Source organism: Chlorocebus sabaeus, chromosome 28, assembly GCF_047675955.1.
Source record: "Chlorocebus sabaeus isolate Y175 chromosome 28, mChlSab1.0.hap1, whole genome shotgun sequence".
Classification (NCBI taxonomy): Eukaryota; Metazoa; Chordata; class Mammalia; order Primates; family Cercopithecidae; genus Chlorocebus; species Chlorocebus sabaeus.
This window is the reverse complement of record NC_132931.1, coordinates 18,743,775-18,766,108: the sequence shown is the minus strand read 5'-3', so window position 1 is coordinate 18,766,108 and position 22,334 is coordinate 18,743,775. Positions and strand designations below refer to the sequence as shown.

At 55.0% G+C, this 22,334-nt stretch overlaps 1 protein-coding gene across 5 annotated transcripts in view; it reads right to left on the bottom strand.

The window, feature by feature from the left end:
• Positions 1-230: 230 nt before the first annotated feature.
• The window catches only part of CARD11 (caspase recruitment domain family member 11), a 142,965-nt gene continuing 120,861 nt past the window's right edge, over positions 231-22,334 (bottom strand). For all 5 annotated transcript variants that reach the window (XM_073012860.1, XM_073012863.1, XM_073012862.1 and 2 more), the window contains 11 exons: positions 19,216-19,348; positions 18,112-18,313; positions 17,595-17,721; positions 13,934-14,174; positions 13,073-13,169; positions 11,887-11,982; positions 9,810-9,945; positions 8,189-8,368; positions 6,681-6,805; positions 4,505-4,620; positions 231-930 (listed from right to left, as the gene is read on the bottom strand). In XM_073012860.1, the coding sequence (XP_072868961.1) occupies positions 726-930; positions 4,505-4,620; positions 6,681-6,805; positions 8,189-8,368; positions 9,810-9,945; positions 11,887-11,982; positions 13,073-13,169; positions 13,934-14,174; positions 17,595-17,721; positions 18,112-18,313; positions 19,216-19,348 (1,658 nt within the window). In that variant the 3' untranslated portion in view covers positions 231-725. The remainder of the gene's footprint in view (positions 931-4,504; positions 4,621-6,680; positions 6,806-8,188; positions 8,369-9,809; positions 9,946-11,886; positions 11,983-13,072; positions 13,170-13,933; positions 14,175-17,594; positions 17,722-18,111; positions 18,314-19,215; positions 19,349-22,334) is intronic.

The following is a 22,334-nucleotide window of genomic DNA, read 5'->3' as shown; positions in this document are numbered from 1 at the left end:
TCTTCCAAATCAGGATGCATTTGAGTCCACGGAGTGCGATTAGCAAGTATTGCCCTAAGCCCAGGGATAAATTAGGCCTGTCGTGGGACCCTGGGGTGTGTCCAGGCACCCTACACAGGAACGTGGGGCCTGAGTCCCCAGCTAAGCTCCCTGGGCGTGGTTTCCAGGTTAGGAGGGTGGCAAGGGCTCAAGGCCTTGCAAGCTGTTCACAAACAAAGGGTCGAAACAAAGAAATAATAATACATTTTAATGCAAGAGAAATCATAGCCTGGTACACACCCCCTTCCCCAATCTGTCCTGCCTGGGGATGTGTTTACAGTGAGTGTGTCCCCAGGGCTAGTGGTCACCTGGCTGTCCGGGTCCCTGCCCTACTGGTGGCAGCACGCCTGTCCCCAGCATTACATTCAGCTGCTGCTCTGACTCTGGAGAGGCCAGCTGGCCTCGGGCCTCCAGCTTGGCGTCCTTTGCTCCCCTGTCTCCCTGCTCAGGCCAGCAGGGCCAAACCGCTGGGCCAGGTCAGCCGGGGCTGGGGGAATGGGCTGGGCCCTGCTCCTCCCCAGGTGCACCTGTGCCCCCCGGGCTCCATCACCGAGTGGGGCAGAGCATCTGCTGGGGCAGCTCCGTGGGCCACAGGATCCCTCCGCACCCACCGCATCTCTCTGCCCGGGGCGCCTGCCTCATAGGATGCCCCGCACCGCAGCGTCTCTCTGCCTGGGGCGCCCGCGTCACAGCTGGTCCTCGTCCACCCAGATGGTCTTGCGCTGCTCCTCGCCGATCTTGTCCTTGACAACGCGGAGCAGCTCCTCTACGCTGCCCCACATGTCGGGTTCTACCGTGGCGTACAGGCACGGCAGGGCCTCCAGCTCCTTCTCCTTCAGCCGGCACACGCGCAGGAACTCCTCCTCGGTCTCAGGCCGGGGCAGCAGCTTTCTGGGAGGAGACATGCAGGGGCTGTGGGGAGGCTGCCAAGCCGCGGCACTGGTGTGGCACCACCTGCCCGGACACCCCTGACTGCCGCGGTCCCCACCCCTTCCCTACCTTGCTTCTCCCTATAGTGTCCGTGCCTCTTAACGCTAGGGACTGTGCCCCTTAAGCTGTTTATCGGAAATTCCAAACACATCCTTACTGATTGATTGATTGATTGATTGATTGATTCAGATGGAGTCTCGCTCTGTCACCCAGGCCGAAGTGCAGTGGCACGATCTCGGCTCACTGCAACCTCCACCTCCCGGGTTCAAGCGATTCTCCTGCCTCAGCCTCCTGAGTAGCTGGGATTACAAGCATGCGCTACCATGACCGGCTAATTTTTATATTTGCAGTGAGATGGGGTTTCACCATGTTGGCCAGGCTGGTCTTGAACTCTCGACCTCAAATGACCTGCCTGCCTCGGCCTCCCAATGTGCTGGGATTACAGGTGTGAGCCACCGGGCCTGGTCACATCCTTTTTATTTTTAATCATGCTAAGATACGCATAAAAGAAAATCGACCATTTCACCTATTCTTTAAGTGAGTAATTCAGTAGCATGAGGTATATTCACACCACTGTGCAACCAATCTCCAGAACTTTCTCATCTTCCCAAACTGCAACTCTGGGCCCATTAAATACTCCCCATCTTCCCTCCCGCAGCCCCCAGGAACCACCCTTCTGCTTTCTGTCTCTAGGAATCTGACTGCTTCCCGCAGCCCCCAGGAACCACCCTTCTGCTTCCTGTCTCTAGGAATCTGACTGCTTTAGAGACCTCATAGAAGTGGAATCACATACAGCATGTGTGTTTTTGTAACCGGCTTATTTAACTGAGAACAACATCCTCAAGTTTCATCTCACACTCACAAAGTGGGTGTGAGAATCTCCTTCCTTTTGAAGGCTGAATAATACTCCACTGTAGGGGCTGGGTGCGATGGTTCACGCCTGTCATCCCAGCACTCTGGGAGGCTGAGGCGGGAGGATCACTTGAAGTCAGGAGTTCGAGACCAGCCTGGCCAACATGGTGAAACCCAATCTCTAGTAAAAATACACAAATTAGCCAGGCATGGTGGCGGGCGCCTGTAATCCCAGCTACTTGGGAGGCTGAGGTAGGAGAATCTCTTGAACCCTGGAGGTGGAGGCTGCAGTGGGCCAAGATTGTGCCACTGCACTCCAGCCTGGGTGACAGAGTGAGACTCCATCTCAAAACAAACAAACAAACAAACAAATTCCATACAGTATTTTTGGTGCAATACACACTGCATCGCAAACACATTCCAAGGCAGGGCAGACCAGGGAACAGGGTGTGTACCATGCTATTATTTCTCTTGCATTAAATGTATTATTATTTCTTTGTTTCAACTATTTTTTGTTAATAGTTTGCAAGATTTTCAGCTCTTGCCACCTTCCTAGCCTGCATGGGTGGTATATTCATCCCCTACGGACTGACCCTTGGGTAAAGTCCATGTTTTGGCTATTGGGAGTAACGCTGCTGTGAACACAGGCGTTAGAGACCTTGCTCTCACTTCTCTTGGGGACATGCCCACAGGTGGGGTTGCTGGGTTATATGGTATTCTATTTTTAATTTTGGGGGGCATCGCCATGCTGTCCTCCACAGTGGCCGCTCTCTTTTGCATTTCCAGCAGCTGCACTCGGGGTTTCGACGTCTATCCTCCTCGCCAACTCTTGTCAGTTTCTGTGCTTTTGGTCCTGGCCAGCCTAACGGGTGTGAGGTGTTGAGGGGGGATGCCGGTCTCTTTTGCTCACTGCTGGGTTCCCCAGAGCCTAACCCTTCCCGGGGGCTCAGTGAGTATCTGGTGAAAAGGAATGGAGGGGCCTAAACTCTGTCTGTTATTCCCTCTGTAAAATGGCTGCAGGCCATTTATTTTGCAGGTACGTGCGAGGAGGGGCGGGGATCCGAGATGAAGCCACTTAAGGGCCAGTCTGTCCTCGTCACCCAGGCCCCAAACCTCAGCGCCATCCTTTTGTTCTTTTTTGTTTGTTTTTTTGTTTTTTTGAGGTGGAGTCTCACTCTGTCGACCAGGCTGGAGGGCAGTGGCTCGATCTCATCTCACTGCAAACTCCACCTTCCATGTTCAAGCGATTCTCCTGCCTCTGCCTCCCAAGTAGCTAGAACTACAGGTGCATGTCACTACACCCGGCTAATTTTTTGTATTTTTAATAGAGACTACGGGGTTTCATCACGTTGGCCAAGCTGGTCTCAAACTCCCAACTTCAGCTGATCCACCCACCTCGGCCTCCCAAAGTGTGGGGATTACAGGCGTGAGCCACCACGCCTGGCCTCTCGTTCTCTGGAACCTCAGAGTGAACCCTCTCCCGAATCCTGCAGGCTCGACTCTGAGCATGGATCCAAAGTCACACTGCCTCTCATCACCTCCCAGACAGGATCCCGGCCCGCACCGCCACCCTGCCCCTGTTCACACAGAGGTGAGAGGTGCGTTTATACCCTAAAGTGGACCATGCCACGCCTCCGCTCAGAACCTTCAGCGGCCTCCAGATGCACTCGGAACAAGACACTGCATCCTCCTGTGGCTCCCGTGGCCCCACATGGCCTGGACCAGCTGCCCCTCACCCCTCTGCCCCTCACCCCTCTGCCCCTCACCCCCCCGCCCCTCACCCCCTGCCCCTCACCCCTCCGCTCCTCACCCCCAGCCCCTCACCCCTCCACCTCTTACCTCTCCAGCCCTCACCCCTCCACTCCTCACCCCTCCGCCCCTCACCGTCTGCCTCTCACTGCTCCGCCCCCACCCCTCCACCCCTCACCCCCTGCCCCTTACTGCTCTGCCCCTCACCCCCCACCCCTCACCCCTTCACCCCTCCGCCCCTCACCCCTCCGCCTCTCACCTCTCCAGTCCTCACCCCTCCGCCCCCACCCTCTGCCTCTCACCCCTCCGCCCCTTATCCTCAGCCCCTCACCCCTCTGCCCCTCACCCCTCCGCCTCTCGCCTCTCCAGCCCTCACCCCTTCTCCCTTCACCCTCACCCTTCACCCCTCTGCCCCCACCCGTCCGCCTCTCACCCGTCCACCCCCATCCTCTGCCTCTCATGGCTCCGCCCCTCACCCCTCCGCCCCTCACCCTCCGCCGCTCACCCCTCTGCCTCCCACTGCTCCGCCCCTCACCCCTCCGCCCCTCACCACTTGGCCCAAACACCTGTCTCAGGGTCTGAGCACCAGCTGTTCCCCCGCTGCCCAGATTGCGTCTTCTTTCTCATCTCCTAGGCCCCCCTCACTGCCATGGGTCTCGCTGACAGATCCCCCAGGCCTTCCCTGACCACCCCGGGTGATGGGCACTCTGCCCCGACCCTTCTAGCTCTTGTCCCCTGGGACGCGCCCCGTTTGTGAGTCATCATCTCGGCCGCTGCCCTTGGCGTCAGCTCTGCAAGGTCAGTCCCGTACTTGGTGAGGGTTTACTAAGTGGGGGTGCGTGAAGTGGGGGCACACAGGCCTCCTGCGATCCATGGAGACTTGGTGGGGTGCTAGGGACAGGAGGGGGCAGCCCTTAGGGTCTGGAAGCCCTACCTGAACCTCTTGATGTTCTTCTCACACACCCGGATGAAAAGCACGATGGGGTAGATGTTGGACTTGATCAAGTCTCTCGTGCAGCCGATCCCAGCCTCCAGCAGGCAGTGCTTGTTCTGTGGGCACAGCGGCTTCGGTCAGCAGCAGCCCGCCCACCTCTCGCTCCTGTGAAGGTGCCTGCAGCAGGGCCTGGATGCAGGGTTGGGGTCTATAGCCGGGTGGGAGCCCTGAAAGCCATTTGCCACTGATCCAGGAGATGAGACCTCCCAGGAGTCTGGACACTCCAGGACTCTGCTGACCACAGTGATGTTCATGGGCAGAGATGAGGCCTCGGCGGGGTGAACCAGGTGGCATGAATGAGTTTGAATGAAACACCTGCTACCAACCGGGTGTGGTGGCTCACGCCTGTAATCCCGGCACTTTGGGAGGCCGAGGTGGGCTGATCACTTGGGGTCAGGAGTTCGAGACCAGCGTGGCCAACACGGCAAAACCCTGTCTCTACTAAAAGTACAAAAATTAGCTGAGTGTGGTGGCAGGTGCCTGTAATCCCAGCTACTCGGGAGGTTGAGGCAGGAGAATCGCTTGAACCCAGAAGGTGGAGGTTGCAGTGAGTCAAGATGGTGCCACTGCACTCCAGCCTGGCTGACAGAGCGAGACACTGTCTCAACCACTCAAACACACACACACACACACCGCAAAACACCCGCTACCCTAGCCCGCCTTCCATTAAGAGAGTAGGGAACACATGAAGGGTGAGTCAGCCAGGCTGGCAGGTCCCAGGAGTACCTGCAAGGGTTTCTCAACCATGAGCTCATCATTTTGAGAAAGGATAATCTCTGCTTTGCTGAAGGCATCACTTAAAAAAAAATTCCCACCAAATGTTGGCTGGGCGTAGTGGCTCATGCCAGCAATCCCAGCACTTTGGGAGGTGGGAGGATTGCTTGACGCTAGGAGTTCGAGACCAGCCTGGGCAATATAACAAGACCCTATCTCTAAAAAAATTAGAAGAATCATTAGCTGGGCATGGTGGTGCATAACCATAGTCCCAGCTACTCGGGAGGCAGAGGCGGGAGGGTTGCTTGAGCCTACGAAGGCGTGGCTGCAGTAAGCCGGGATCGTGCCCTGCACTCCAGCCTGGGCAACACAGCGAGACCCAGTCTCTAAATAAATAAATAAAACATCAAACTTTGCATTGGCATAGAACATAAACACAGCATTCTAAGTGTGCAGCTCAGTGAATTTCACAAACTGAACACAGCCTGGAACTAGCACCCGGGTCTGGAAGTGGGAATGTCCCACCCTGCTCAGGGTCCCCTTGGGCCTCCTGCAGGCCGCTGCTCCCCCTTCCCCGTGAGCAGGGCCATGGCCCACATTTCTAACAGCACAGATCTGCTGGACGGCTTCTTCTTTTCAGCTAAAAACAATCTCGGCTCCAACCCTGTCCGCTTACTTTCTATCCGCTCCAGCTGTCAGAATTTCCTAAAGCTGTGGCCCAGACTTTAAAAAAAAAAAAACAAAAACACCACCATCTGCTCTTGCCATCCCCAAGGTCAGCGTCCACCACAGAGCCAGCCCCCGGCAGCTGGGGGAGCCCTCCACTGGTGCAGACCGAGAGCCCGCCACGGAGCCAGCCCCCGGCCCTCCACTGCTGTGGACAGAGAGCCTTTCCTTCATCCAGTGCTGGGACGAGGAGGAGCTCAATGCTTAGGTCCCGTTTTCTGGCTCCAAAGACTCCACATTGCACACAGACAACCTTTTCGCATCGTTGCCAACAACCCTCGTGATGTCCTGTTTTCCCCTCGTTTGGCGAATGCAATCCCTGTCACCTTCACGTTCATCCTGTCTCTCGCCCTGATGAGCTGGTTCTCTATCTCTGGCCCTTGTTGTCACAACCAGACACACACGCCCCTAAATAACGCGAACACACACCAGCTCCAGGAAGCCATCACAAATAGAAAGCAGCTCCAAAATAAAAACTCACGTCGGAGCCCAGGGGACAAGGGCGCAGACAGGACGTTAACACGGGGCAGCTGCTGGGACAAGGGGAAAAGGAGAGGTCTGGCCACGGGGAGGTGAAAGCAACTCTTCATCCCACCCTTGTCCCTGGCCCAGGTGGCCTCATGAGGATCATCACAGAGGATCCCAGCCCCGTCCAACCTCCCAGCCCCCGCCTCACCTTCGCGGACACAGCTTCAATGTTGGCAGGGGCGATGCATTCAAACGTGTTGGGGTTCTTCTCTCTGGAGTAGATGATGGTCTCCGTCTTCTGCCTTCTGAGGAACTCATCTCTTGTGACGATATCTGCAGAGAGAGGGGCCAGTCCTGAGGGCAGCACCAGGTGGCCTTGGGTTGACCATCCCACCCAGGCCCTGCCTGCCACCTTCTGGGCTCTACAGAACTCGATGTCCAATCTCCTTCCAGCCATGTTTAAATGAATCTTATCTCCTTTCTACTAGACTGTGAAGCTCCTTGAGGGCAGGGCTAAGGTTAACCTTCTTCATACTCCCCATGGCAGCCCATGGAGCAGGTGCATGGCAAATACTCGTGGTTTGGCTTCTCAGCAATACCTTTCACTGGACAAAGCAGCTCAGGCACTGTGGTGCAAGGCTGATCACCAGTCTAAATAAATCTCCTGTTCCACCCACCCATCCACCCATTCACTTATCCATCCATCCATCCACCCACCCACCCATCCACCCGTCTACCGACCCCTTACACACCCACCCATCCGTCCACCCACCCATCCACTTATCCATCCGTCCACCCATACATCCACTTATCCATCTATCCATCCATCCATCCATCCATCCATCCATCCATCCATCGACCCACCCACCTATCCATCTATCCACCCATCCTTCCATCCATCCATCCACCCACCCACCCACCCATCTACTGACCCCTTACACACCCACCCATCCGTCCACCCACCCATCCACTTATCCATCAATCCATCCATCCATCCATCCATCCATCGACCCACCCACCTATCCATCTATCTATCCATCCATCCATCCATCCATCCATCCATCCATCCATCCACCCACCTACCCACCCACCCATCCACCCACCCATCCTTCCATCCATCCACCCACCTACCCACCCACCCATCCACCCACCCATCCTTCCATCCACCCATCCACCCATCCACCCACCCATCCATCCACCCACCCACCCACCCACCCGTCTACCGACCCCTTAGACACCCACCCATCCGTCCACCCACCCATCCACTTATCCATCCATCCATCCATCCATCCATCCACCCACCCACCCACCTATCCATCCATCCATCCACCCATTCTTTCTTCCATCCATCCACCCACCCACCCATTTATCTACAAATCTATCCACCCACCTAGTCACTCATCATCCATTCATCCATCCATCCATTTATCCACCCATCCAGGGGGAGGAGGGGTGATGGAGAGGAGGAGGAGGGAAGAAGAGGGAGGAAGGAGAGGAGGATGAGGAAGAAGAAAAGGAGGGGAGGAAAGAGGGAAGGAGGGAAGTGAGGAGGGGGAGGAGAGGAGTGAGAAGGTGGAGGAGGGAGAAGGGAGGAGGAAGGAAAGGAAAGAGGGAAGAAGGGGAAAGGGAGGAGGGGAGGAGGGAAGAGAAGAGGGGAAGTCGTCCTTGTCCGTGGCTCCCATGGGGCTCCCCAGGTGGCCGTGGCTCGCCGATCACCTGACTTGCAGATGGTGAACTCCATGGCACCTCCCGAGTTGAGCAGCCTCTGAACCAGCGTCTTGGCCAGCACGGTGGGTGTGAAGAGCACGGGCCGGCGGCGCTCGCAGTAGAAGGCGCGTACTAGGCTGTAGGGGATGAGGCTGAGGTTCTTGCCCAGCTCGCTCTCGGGGTCCAGCTCTGGCAGGGGCAGGAGAGGGTGGTGGTCAGAGCCCTGGGGCTCCGAAGACCTTCCAGGGAGGATGGGGCCCCTGGGCTGGGTCCTGGGGGCCACCGTCAGTGTGGAGGCTTGGCTGCTGCCCTGGGCATCGAATGTCTGAGGTTACCTTGGGCTGGCACTGCTTGGGGCTCGTGTGCCGGGGAGGGGAGGTGTGGTGGGGGGCAGGCAGAGTGTGTGACAAATGCAGGAACCTTGGCTGAGCTCTGGAGGGAAAGTTTGCCTTGGCAGATGATCAAGGAGGGCTTCTTGGAGGAAGGGCATGGACTGGGTACAGCCCAGCAGAGGGGAGGGCGAGGGCAAGGAAAGCAAGTGCCGGCGGGCACCCATGAGACACCAGGACCAGCGGGCAAGGCCTTGGGTGTCTCCCAGGAGCACTGGGAGGGAGAACTTGGCCTCAGTTCTGCCTTCTCAGTCCCTTTCTGGCTGGGGTGGGGGAGCCGTGCAGAAGCCCGGGGTTCTGATGAAACCACCCCAGGCACCCAGAGGAAACGGTTCCCAGAAACAGGCAGCCTGTCCCTTGTCCCTTGTGCCTTTTCTTGTCCCTGGCCTGGCCACTCCAACTTCCAAAGGGCCAGCCTGGGGAGCTGCCCCAGGGCGTCCTCTGAGATCCAGCCAGGGCTGTGGCCTCCCTTTCCCTGAGCAGGGCCAGCCAGGGCCAGGGGGTGGGGGACGGTGGACCGGGAGGCCCCTCGCCGGGTTGATAAATGACAAGAGACACTCAGTGGGTAGAGAAATCAATAAAACGAACACTTCACAGCAAACAGCCCCAATTAACATGGGTACCCGGGCGCGAAGCAACCACAACGAGAGCGTCGTTATCCGGTGAGCTTGGCGGGACGTCACCCCGAGGCAGCGTGGTCCTCACAGCCAGGGCCAGGCTTCCTCACCCTTTTAATTTATTTTTGTCTTTTATTTTTATTTTTAGAGCTAGGGGTCTTGCTGTATGGACCAGGCCAGAGTGACTGCAGCGGTGTGATCTGGGTTCACTGCAGCCTCAACCTCCTGCTCAAGTGATCCTCCCACCTCAGCCTCCCAAGTAGCTGGGACTATAGACACGTGATACCATGCCTAAGTATTTATTTACATCTTTTAAGATTTATTTTTAATGTTTTATGTTTTTATTATTAATGTTTTTATATATTTTACAGTTATATTTTTTGTAGAGATGGGGGGTCTTACTATGTTGCCCAGGCTGGTCTTGAACTCCTGGCCGCAAGCGATCCTCCTGCCTTGGCCTCCCAAAGCACTGCGATTACAGGCATGAGCCACCTATGTCCTCCCTCCTCTCCATTTTGAGGACTTCTAGGCCCCCTCACTAGGACCAATGTGCCCCCAGGTGAGGGTGAGGCATGTATGACTGTGGCCGGGAGTGGTGGGAGGGGCCAGGCGCTCCCCACGTACCTTCCTGCTTCTCAGTCAAGAGCTTGGTGGCGTCCAGCGAGGACCGGGCCAGGCTCCCGAGCGGGCTTCCCGAGATGATGCGGACCCTCTCGTTGCTGTTCATTCGCTTATACTTGTTCTCGGACCTGCTGACGAACTGGAGGAGCAGAGGGAGGGTTGGGGGAGGGACTCTTTTGCTTCCACTTCTAAACGGACAGGGCGCTGCCCTCAACCAGCCAAAGTCAGACCTTTGTTCACATCCCTCCTCTGCCCGGGGGTTCCTGGGCCAGTCATTTCCCCTATAAAAACAGGAGACTCCCAGCAGGCGACTCGAGCCCTTTAGCCACTGGAGAGATGTCCTGAGTAGGTAAATGAATGAATCAGTGACCACAGTCTTCCCCAGCCGGATGAGTCTCAGGTCAAGCCCAACAGCGTCCCGGTGGGAGCCTCAGGTGCAGCTCTGCAGGCACTGTGGGACCTGAGCCGCCCCAGCCGTGAAGACCCCTGGCTGGAAACCCCTGTGGGCAGGGACTGCCCCCCTGCTGGGCATGTGCTGGACAATGTCACCTCCCTCTGACACTGTGCTCACCATGCCTTTCTGCCTCGGTATCCCCAAGTTTAATGGGGGGGCACCCACTTTTTTCTACAGTTCACAGAGTTGAGTCCTGGAAGGCAGAAACAGATGCCCCGGCAATGGGCACAGAAGCAGGTTCACACCATATTCTATAGGCTACTTTGAGTCTCTCCACCCTCTTCCTTCTGCAGGAAGGAAAACACATGGTATCTGGGATGTCAGCTGTCTCTCTGTTAACCAGCTTCAGGGCTCTGGATGAGACTCCCAAGGTTTCACTATTTTTTTTTTTTTTTTTTTCTGAGATGGAGTCTCACACTCTCGCCCAGGCTGGAGTACAGTGGTGCGACCTTGGCTTACTGCGACCTCCGTCTCCCGGGTTCAAGCGATTCTTCTCTTTTAGCCTCCTGAGTAGCTGGGATTACAGGCACCCGCCACTGCACCCGGCTACTTTTTGTATTTTTAGTAGAGACGGGGTTTTGCCGTGTTAGTCAGGCTGGTCTCGATCTCCTGACTTCAAGTGATCCACCCGCCTCAACCTCCCAAAGTGTTGGGGTTACAGGCGTGAGCCACCGCGCCTGGCCCCAAGGTTCCACTCTTGCATGACACGCGGGTGTAAAAATGCGTCATCTCAAATGGTCCTGCCCTTGTAAACCCCTCAGACTTGGCCAGGGTTCCTTTCCACCTGGGTGGCTCTCTGACACTTGCTTGTGTCTTCCTGGATTTTAGGGTCACATTGCTCATACTTTCCCTGGGTTTCCCCGTTCAAACATCAAGATGGAGCAGCGGAACGTAACACTGTCTCCACTGGGGTCTAATGAGTGAGGGAGCTACACAGGAACACGCTCATGGGGCCACATTTTCATATTACCGCCTTGGTTTTCGTCCACGGGCGATAAAAGAAACGATCCCAAAGAGTGTTTCTGCATTTATGAGAAACCATTTCTGAAGATATCACAAACAATGCTAGTCAATGTTCTTTCTATAATGATCCATGCCAAAAAAAAAAAAAAAAAAAAAAAAAACTCCCTTTTAGTATTAAGTAGAAAGGAAAAGTCCTTTCTGGTCCTGATTGCTAAAATGTTTCCCTAGACAGATAAGATTGAAAGAATCTGCTGGGTTCCCTTTTTTCCTTTGCTGCCAGGATGCTCAGATAAGTTGAATGCTCGATTAATGAGGACCTAAACTGGCCTAGATATTTAGGATGTTTGTTTTTCATCTCCTGATACACTGCTTCTGATCTTTCTATTAGTATCTGAACAGCTAACTTCAGTTTCTTTTCACCATAAGGTTCCTCAATCTTTTATGGAAGTGGGATTTGCTTCCCGCAGGCACGGAGACTGTCTACCAACCTGTCACTGAGAGGATAAAATGGGACAGGAGATGTGAGGCACTGTGAAGAGATGCAAGCGGTATACAAACACAAAGCACGATGATTTTGATTCGGGTGTCTCTTCTCAGTGGGGGGAGGGCACGGCCACAGCAGAATATGATTGAAAAGTCGGTAGGCACTCCGGAGAGCCTTACCTGAAGGAGCTGGCCAAAAAGGAAGCTTGCTCGGGAGAGACGGGGACTGACCCGGGGGTCGCTTGTTGAAAGCGCTTCTTCCGGCTGCAGGGTGTTCTGAAATGAATTTATCCATCAGTCAGGCCCTGCTGGGCTTGGCAGGAGGCAAGAACACAATGATGTTGGTGAGAATTGGAGACCTGTCCTCAAGTACCCTCCGTGCTAAAGCTTCCTTAGGGAAATCAAAAGCCTGCAGGGAAGGGGTGGGGGCAGGCGGGGTAGGGGAGAGAAGTCCTGGAGACTTGGGAGAGAGGTGATTCGCTTCAACAGAGACCACGGATGGTAGAGCAAAGGCCTGCAGTCCAGCTCGAGCCAGACATCTAGGCTCACCTTTTTTTTTGTTTTTGAGAGGGAGTCTCGCTCTGTCACCAGGCTGGAGTTCAGTGGCGTGATCTCTGCTCACTGCAACCTCCACCTCCCAGGTTCAAGCGATTCTCCTGCCTCAGCCCCCTGAGTAGCTGGGATTACAAGCACCACCATACCCAGCTAATTTTTGTATTTTTAGTAGAGATGGGGTTTCACCATGTTGGCAAGGATGGTCTTGATCTCTTGACCTCATGATCCTCCCACCTCTGCCTCCCAAAGTGCTAGGATTATAGGCGTGAGCCACTGCGCCCAGCCCTGTTTTTGTTTTGAGACAGGGTCTTGCTCTGCCGCCCAGGCTGGAGTGCAGTGGCATGATCTCGGCTCACTGCAACCTCTGCCTCCCAGGTTCAAGCGATTCTCCTGCCTCAGCCTCCCGAGTAGCTGGGATTATAGGCGCCCATCACCAGGCCTGGCTACTTTTTTGTATTTTTAGTAGAGAGAAAGTTTCACCATGTTGGCCTGGCTGGTCTCGAACTCCTGACCTCAAGTGATCTGCCCACCTTGGTCTCCCAAAGTGCTGGGATTACAGGCATGAGCCACTGTGCCTGGCCAGACACCAACCCCTTGTCCTGGAAAGTCAGGACCTGTGGGAGGGTATGAGAGGACGGGTCTCTTTCTACAGAGAGCATCTCATTCCTAAGGAACTAAGTCCCCTAGAATTCATCATCCCAATACGGATGGATTGCATTTGTTACTGCCTCTAAAAAAGACCCGGGAGTTAGGTTTGAAGCTGGCGAGGTCCCTGGCCCTGCTACTCCCACAGGGTGCTTGGCAGACCTACCCGCAGTGCCCGCAGGGTGTGGTGGGTGCCGTCCACCTCCTCCCGGCTGCCCCGGTGCATCAGGCGCTGCAGTTTGACCAGGAGGAGCTGCTGGGCTCTGCGGAGCGAAGAGAGGAGCTTCAGGGGCTGAAATTCAAGGGTCAAGCACCGGGAAGCAGCACCGCACCGGCATGGGTGGGGTGCGTGTCTGACTCCGCATAGGGATGGCCTTGTGGCTGGTGTGTGCTCTGAGCCCAAGGGCCACCTGGGGTGAAGATGTGGTTCCTTGTATCTGTGTTTGGATCCCACCTCCAGCACTGGCTCGCTGTGGGGCTGCAGAAAAGTGACTGAACCCCTCTGAGCCACCGTCTCCTCCTCTGTCAATCTGGTGTGATGATGCTTTCCTTGGAGGACTGGCCTGAGGTGCGTTGTCATGGTCTTACAGATGTTGTGGTATGGATGTGTAGTGTTACAGTCTTATAGATGCTTCCGGGTGCCTGCTGTGTGCCTGACACACTACGTGTGCTCAGTCCCCGGGCGCTAGTGCTGTTATAATGACAACGTTGTTATTGGGATGTGGTCTATGGAAAAGAAATGACTAATGAACCCTGCAGGAGAGCATAGAATTGAGTGCCAAGTGGTCTGGTCACCACCAGATGGAAGAGGGTTCTACAGGATTCTAGTGAAGTTCGAGAGAAACATCCCTGAGGAGGCAGGAAGTCCTGGAGGAGGAGGGCCTGGGGGACCTCGCTGTGAAACGGAAAGCAGTAGACTTCTTTGGCCTGGGCTTCTCTATCAGCCCCTCTGCTGATGTTCATGGCATCCTGCCTGGTCCTCCACAGACTCAGGGAAACGGAGGCCCCGCCCTGGTTCTGGCCTCACCGGCTGTAGCTGGGAATGGTGCCCATGTCCAGGTCGTGATCTGTGAAAGGGTCGACGCGCGCACACAGCCACTCGTGCCTTTCCTGGTACATGGTGTCACGGACGTGCACAACATCGTCACACTTCAGGGACATGGTGCAGGCGTCCAGCTGGCTGGAGATGTTCAGGTTCAGCCGGATGTAGAATGAGTCCCCCGACGTGATCAGTCCATCCTCCATGTCCTTCACCAGCTTCCGGTACCCTGCGGAGGGAAAGATGCACCAGCTGTCTATCGGTATGGGGTCCCCCGACCATCAGAGCAGCTCCTAGAGCAGCTTCCCTCACCACTAACTTAAAGCTTATAGCTAGGGGAAAGTTCTACCTCCCCAGTGAAGGGTAGCCATGTTGTTTACCAGTTTCCCTTTTTGTCTTGGCTGCCAGGAAGCTCAGAGCTGAAAGTTTCGCCAAGTTGCAATGATCACCTTTACTAGCATTCCTGCGACACTCTTCATATTTCCCCACCGTTATATGGCACTTGTTTGTTTTTTATTTGTTTCATTGCTGCACAACTCACATATAGCATAAATTAAGTACTCATCTCAATGAATTTCCACAAATATATATGTGTGGGCAGCAACAACCAGAGCCCTCTCTGTCAGTACCTTTCCCAAGGGGAACCATCATCCTAACCGATGTTGCTATAAATAGGCTGAATCTCACTTCATATAAGTGGAACCAAACAGCATATGTTCTCTTCACTTCCAGCTTCCACTGTTCAACATTACGCCTGTGAGATTTGTCTGTGATGCTGCAATGTAGCTGGAGGGGGCTCTTTTTCACTGGTGTATAGTATTCCATGGTATGTGGATGTATCCATTCTCCCATGTGCAATTTGCATTGTCTGCAGTTTTGGGCTATTGTGAACAACTCTGCTAAGAGTTATTCATATACACTGCTGTCTGTGGATATATGTGCCCATTTCTCTTGGGTATATACACAGAAGTGGAATTACTTGGTCATAGAATATCTATCTATTCATCCATCTATTATCTATCTACCTATTATCTGTCTGTCTATGGAGATGTGTGCCCATTTCTCTTGGGTACATACACAGCAGTGGAATTACTTGGTCATAGAATATCTATCTACCTATCATCTATCTATCTATCTATCATCTATCTAACTCATCTATTATCTATCTACCTACCTATCATCTATCAATCATCTATCTATCAGTCAATCAATCATCTATCTGTGGATATGTGTGCTCATTTCTCTTGGGTATATACACAGAAGTGGAATTACTTGGTCATAGAATATCTATCTATCTATCTATCTATCTATCTATGAATCAATCAATCAATCAATCATCTATCTACTTATCCATCCATCATCCATCTACGTATCCATTATCTAACATCTATCATCTATCTATCTAACATCTATCTATCTATCATCCATTTATCCATCCATCATCCATTTACGTATCCATTATCTAACATCTATCATCTATCTAACATCTATCTATCTATCTTCTATCAATCAATCAATCATCTATCTACTTATCCATCCATCATCCATCTATGTATCCATTATCTAACATCTATCATCTATCTATCTATCTATCTATCTATCTATCTATCTATCTATCTTCTATCAATCATCTATCTACTTATCCATCCATCATCCATCTACATATCCATTATCTAACATCTATCATTTATCTATCTATCTATCCATCTATCTATCTATCTATCTATCTATCTTCTATCTGTCAATCAATCATCTATCTATCTTTAGAAGACACTGCCAAATGGTTTCCCAAAGAGACCATGGCACATGTCGTTTGAATCTTATTTAAATGTCATCAGCCTCCCAAGTAAAGTTTTGCAAATACTTTGTGAGGGAGCGGGGCATAAACCATGAACATGATAAACACAGCAAACTCTGCTATGATATAAAACCATAATATAAACCCCCAAATCAGCCTCACATGCTGAGGGCTGCATAACACTGCGGGAGCTAAAATGGTTCTAATAACCAGAGTAGCTCGTCAAATGTCCACGCCCACATTCCAGGGCCATGCCAGCCAGCTGGATTAACCGATGAATGTTCCCGCCCGCTGTGCATGGAGAAATAGGGATTCCCTGTCAGGTCTGTCCGGGGGATCCTGGCTTTGTCCAGCACATCTCAGAATCCTGCCCATCCACTTGGCCAGGGGCCATTGTGATCGCTGTCTGAGTTCTCTGCCTCCTCTGAAAACAGAACCTGCACACAGGACCCTGCCGGAGTGAACTTTCTTTCCCTAGAATTCCAGACTTGCAGGGCTGTGCTGCTACACAACTCTGGGGTTGGGGGTTGGGGGTCAGGGGTCAGAGGTCGGGGGTTGGGGTCAGGGGTCGGGGGTCGGGGGTGGCGCTGCTCACATCATATTCTGCAGGCCCACCGATTTTCTGCTGGGCTGGAAGATCAGGGTGCAGGACTGGGGAGAGGCCTGCCCTGCATGTAGGGATAAAGCATCGTTATTATCTTTGCACGGGTAGGGCACTGCCGGGAAGGAGCTCGAGCAGGCGGCTCTGGAGAGCGGATAGAGAGAAACTGGCTATTTATGCTCTGCTGAAACATTCATGAGCCCTGGCGGTTAAAAATAAGATCCAGCTGCAGAGATAATCATGTAGAAAAACCCAGAGGTGAGAACGAGAACTCAGACTCGTTCCGAGCAGAAAACAAAGCTCAGAGCTCACCGCCCAGGAGTCTTGGCTGAGAAAGAGGAGATCCCATTCAAAGGATGCTGGGGCCCTGTGAAAAGGCACCATACTCAGCTGCAGCCGGGGAGGCCAGAACCAGGGCGGGGCCTCCGTTTCCCTGAGTCTATGAAGGGCGAGGCCAACCTGCCCCGGAGCTGGGAGATCTCAGAGCAAGAATCCTGAGTCGCGGGATGTGGTTCGGTGGTCTCGGTCCTGGGTAGAGAAATCTCTGGGCCCCCTGACCAGCAGTGCCACAGAATACGATGTGAACAGCGCCCCCCAGGGTTGTGCAGCAGCACTGTCCTGCAGTCTGGAATTCCAGGGGAAGAAAGTTCACTCCAGTAGGGTCCTGTTTGTAGGTTCTGTTCTCGTAGGAGTTAGAGAGCTCAGGTAGCCATTGCTGTGGCCCCTGGCCTGGTGGGTGAGCAGGCTTCTGAGATATGCTGAACAAAGCCAGGAATCCCCCAGCAGGACCTGACAGGGAACCTCTGTTTCTCCATGCCCAGTCCGTGGGGAGACTGACCCCAGAGCTGCTGCCTGTGTACATCAGGGACAGGAAGCCCAAGAGAGGAAGCAACTTTCACTTGCCAGGGAGAGAGGGCTGAGCTGGGCCAGCCAGGGCTCCAACAGGGGTGCCTGAGCCTGGGGATGCCGTGTCCACTGTGACCTGGCGGGCAGCCTGAGTCACCCGGGCAGGTGCGTGCAGACATGTCCAAAGAGCTGGCGTGAGACAGCAAAGCTCTGCTCACAGCTGTCGCCATCCCTGTGTGCTCTGTCAGACCTGCCCCTGAGCCTCGTGACGCTGCCAGGAAGTGCCCATGCCTTCCAATGAACAGAAGAGCAAGCGGAGGCTCAGGGCAGCGAGGTCACTTGTCCAGGTCAGAGACTTGCCTCCCTGGCCAAGGGTCGCTCCAGACGGCGGAGGGAAGTCTCACCTTCGTGGTTGACCTTGTAGTGCAGCGTGACGGGGCCGCTGCACCTCTGGATGGTCCAGTGGGCTTCCTCTTTGGTGCATGTGTCCAAAGGGACGCTCTGCCTCTCGCCTCGGATGCAGCCTTCTAGCTGGAGAGAAGAGACAGCGTTTGTCTCCCCGATCCACAGGCAGCAGAGCCTCAGGGGCAAGGCCGCTCTCTGTACATTGGGAAGAAAACCATCTCTCCCCGAACAAAGACTAGCTCAGTGCCAACAGGGGGAAAAAGCATCTTGCTCAGGGGGGTGCACCTGCCTCCTGCCTGCACCCTGGGAGCTTGCAGGAGCCGGTGGCTGGACACAGACTGCAGAAGCACAGGCGGGGAACTGGGGAGAGAACGGCCCCATGATGCGGATGGTCTGACCACCTTCCAGCTCCCTCCTCCTGCCCGGGGATCTGTGGCTGAATGCAAGGCCTAGGGGCCCTAAATGTCAGCACTGACACTACGGTTGCAGCCACCTCCCCTGCCGCTAGCCCCTCACCAGCAGCAGCTGGTGGCCCTCGCGGAGGCCGGCTTTCTCGGCCAGGGAGCCGGGCTTGACCGAGTGCACGAAGCTCCCTCGCGCGTTGCCCCCCAGCAGGGTGAGCTGGGAGGTGAGGCTGTCGCCGTTCAACGTCGTGTGCTGCACTGAGGGCCCTGGGCCCCGCACGTGCCCCACAGAGGTGACCGAAGGCCGGAAGGGTCTGCAGCAGGAAACAGAATGGCAGTTAGGCAGCTGGGCTGAAAAGAGACAAGCCCTACTGGGACACACCGGGGGTTGGTGGCGGGTGCTGGGACCCCGGTGGCATGGCCTCCTGTGGTCATCAGGCGCCTCGGTGTCCTGGCTCTGAGAATGGCCCTTAATGGCTAAGGGAAGTGAGAGCTCACAAGCGGCTCCTGCTTCGAGAAATGCAGACGAGGAGGGGAGCTGAGGCGCCCTCCCTGGCCTGCAGGGGCTGTACTGGGACTGGCAAGGGCCATGTTGGGAGGGGGCCCTCGAGCACGGCCCACCAGGCTCCAATGTGTCATGGACGGGGCCTGCTGGGTATCTGGGTCCCACTTCTTTGCCTCTGCCACGCTGCGTGGCCTTGGGGAAGCCCTTCCCTCTGTGGGCCTCGGTTTCTGCGCCTGGACACTTGGGAGGTCAGAGGAAGTCATTTCACTTTTTTTTGAGACAGGATCTCGCTCTGTCGCCCAGGCTGGAGTGCAGTGGTACAATCATAGCTTACTGCAGCCTCAACCTCCAGGCTCAAGTGATCCTCCTGCCTCAGCCTCCTGAGTAGTTGACACTACAGGTATGTGCCACCATGCCTGGCTAATGTTTAAATTATTTTGTAGAGATGGGGTCTTGCATGTTGCCCAGGCTGGTCTAGAACTCCTGGGCTCAAGCAATCCTCCCGCCTTGGCCTCCCAAAGTGCTGGGATTGTAGGTGTGAGCAACGCGCCTGGCCAGGAAGTGATTTCTGACTCGGGAATGCTACGATTCTGGTGCTAGCTCTAGGAGAACAAGGCCCACATGAATGGTCCCCTTTGCAGGGGAGTGAGGGGGTGAGGGGTCTTTATCCCATCCCCACCCTCAACCCCGGCTTTCCCTTCACCAGGATACCTTTCCAGAGAGAACTTCCTGAACATGAGGTTGACCTGCTCCAGGTCGTAGGCATCCAGGCCCTCGGATTGGTGAGAGGAGGAGGAGGAGTGAACGGAGGAGGGTCCGAAGGAGTAGCGTTCGTGACTGTCATCTGCAGAGGGACGAGGGTCCATCAGTACCGGGGTGGCGGGGAGCTCCGCAGACAGTGCCAGGACCTGCTGGGGTGGCCCTGGCACTGGGGCAGGCTCGGAGCCTCTTGCCCTGCTCCTCCCGGGCAGCCTCTCGGGAGATGGGTCCTTGAGGTTCCCTGGCACAGAAGGCTGAGTTCCACATTGAATGTCTCCAACACAGACCTTCCTCAGCCTCCAGGAGCTTCCTCTTAGTGGGAAGCCTTATCAGGTATCTGGTTTTTTTTTTTTTTTTTTTTTTTTTTTTGAGACGGAGTCTCGCTCTGTCGCCCAGGCTGGAGTGCAGTGGCCGGATCTCAGCTCACTGCAAGCTCCGCCTCCCGGGTTCACACCATTCTCCTGCCTCAGCCTCCCGAGTAGCTGGGACTACAGGCACCTGCCACCTCGCCTGGCTAGTTTTTTGTATTTTTTTAGTAGAGACGGGGTTTCACCATGTTAGCCAGGATGGTCTCGATCTCCTGACCTCGTGATCCACCCGTCTTGGCCTCCCAAAGTGCTGGTATTACAGGCTTGAGCCACTGCGCCCGGCCCAGGTATCTGGTTTTTAAGATTCCTTTTTTTTTTTTTTTTTGATATCTGGAAAAGGGGGACTTCCCATTAGCAGTTGCTTGTTCTAGCTTTTTTTGTTTTTTTTTTTTGTTGTTTTTTTTTTTTTTAGAGAGGGTCTTGCTCTGTTGCCCAGGCTGCAGTGCGATGATCATAGCTCACTGTAGTTTCAACCTCCTGGGCTCAAGTGATCCTCCTGCCTCAGCCTCTGGAGTAGCTGGGACTACAGGTGTGCACCACCATGTCCGGATAATGAAACTTTTTTTTTTTTTTTTTTATAGAGATGGGGTCTCACTATGCCATCCAGGCTGGTTTTGAATTTCTGGGCTCAAGCTATCCTCCTGTCTTGGCTTCCCAAGGAGCTGGGACTATAGCAGTATGCCACCATGCCTGGCTAATTAATTTTTTTTTTTTTTTTTTTTTGTAGAGGAAGGGTCTTGCTAAGTCACCCTTCCTGGTCTCAAGTGATCCACCTGCCTTGACCTCTCAAAGTGCTGGGATTACAGGCATGAGGCACCATGGCTGGCTTCATTCTGTTTTTGAGTTGGGCCCCCAGATTTCATTTTGGTACCCTAAGGCCTCACCATCGTCCATCAGCTTCCCGGCCTGTAGGGGCCTGAAGCAGGGCAGGAAGAGGAGGGTCTGGCCCCATAGGAGGCCCCTCCCTATCTTCTCACCCCAGGTGGACCTGGAACACCTGCGGGAAAGACATCTGCTGCATAGAACTCCAGGCGGCTGGGATGGAGGGAACTGCAAACCTGCTTGGGACTGATAACAAAGGCTTCTCTGCAAATGGAATTTTTCCCGACACTGCAAAATACTTTGGACGGTTGCCCGGGATTCTCTCCCCTTTCCAAAACTCTTTCAATTCTTCTCATTACCCAGCCTCGATTAGGTGCTAACCTCTCTTTAACACTTGATAGCGTTGATGCTTCCCCCATTAAAGAGGACCACTCATCTTTCGTTTCATCGGTTGGCAGCCTTAGCTGGCAAAGGCTGGGGGAGCCCTGGAAGAGAGGGGGCTGGCAGGGCACACCAGGAGGATTCTGAGCCACAGTCTCCCCTGTTGCCAGCTCTGTCGGGCCAGGGGATGCTGCCACCCTCCCTCGGTGCTGAGACAGGCTTGAAGGCGGTGATCCTGCAAGCCCGCCTTCACCCTCCCTACTTCTCCCCATCCCGCCTCACCCCTCCCTACTTCTCCCCATCCTGCCTCGCCCCTCCCTACTTCTCCCCATCCTGCTTCACCCCTCCCTACTTCTCCCCATCCCGCCTTCACACTCCCTACTTCTCCCCATCCTGCCTCACCCCTCCCTACTTCTCCCCATCCCGCCTCGCTCCTCCCTACTTCTCCCCATCCCGTCTCGCCCCTCTCTACTTCTCCCCATCCCGTCTCGCCCCTCCCTATTCTCCCCATCCCGCCTTCACCCTCCCTACTTCTCCCCATCCCGCCTTCACCCTCCCTACTTCTCCCCATCCCGCCTCACCCCTCCCTACTTCTCCCCATCTCGCCTTCACCCTCCCTACTTCTCCCCATCCCGCCTCGCTCCTCCCTACTTCTCCCCATCCCGCCTTCACCCTCCCTACTTCTTCCCATCCCGCCTTCACCTTCCCTACTTCTCCCCATCCCGCCTCACCCTCCGTACTTCTCTCAATCTCGCCTCGCCCCTCCCTACTTCTCCCCATCCCACCTCGCTCCTCCCTACTTCTCCCCATCCTGCCTTCACACTCCCTACTTCTCCCCATCCCGCCTCACCCCTCCCTACTTCTCCCCATCCCGCCTCGCCCCTCCCTACTTCTCCCCATCCCGTCTCTCCCCTCTCTACTTCTCCCCATCCTGTCTTGCCCCTCCCTACTTCTCCCCATCCCGCCTTCACCCTCCCTACTTCTCTCCATCCTGCCTCACCCCTCCCTACTTCTCCCCATCTCACCTTCACCCTCCCTACTTCTCCCCATCCCACCTCGCTCCTCCCTACTTCTCCCCATCCTGCCTTCACCCTTCCTACTTCTCCCCATCCCGCCTTCACCCTCCCTACATCTCCCCATCCCGCCTTGCCCCTCCCTACTTCTCCCCATCCCGCCTTCACCCTCCCTACATCTCCCCATCCCGCCTCGCTCCTCCCTACTTCTCCCCATCCTGCCTTCACCCTCCCTACTTCTCCCCATCCCGCCTCACCCCTCTCTACTTCTCCCCATCTCACCTTCACCCTCCCTACTTCTCCCCATCCCACCTCGCTCCTCCCTACTTCTCCCCATCCTGCCTTCACCCTCCCTACTTCTCCCCATCCCGCCTTGCCCCTCCCTACTTCTCCCCATCCCGCCTTGCCCCTCCCTACTTCTCCTCATCCCGCCTTCACCCTCCCTACTACTCCCCATCCTGCCTTGCCCCTCCAGTATCGGCCTGTT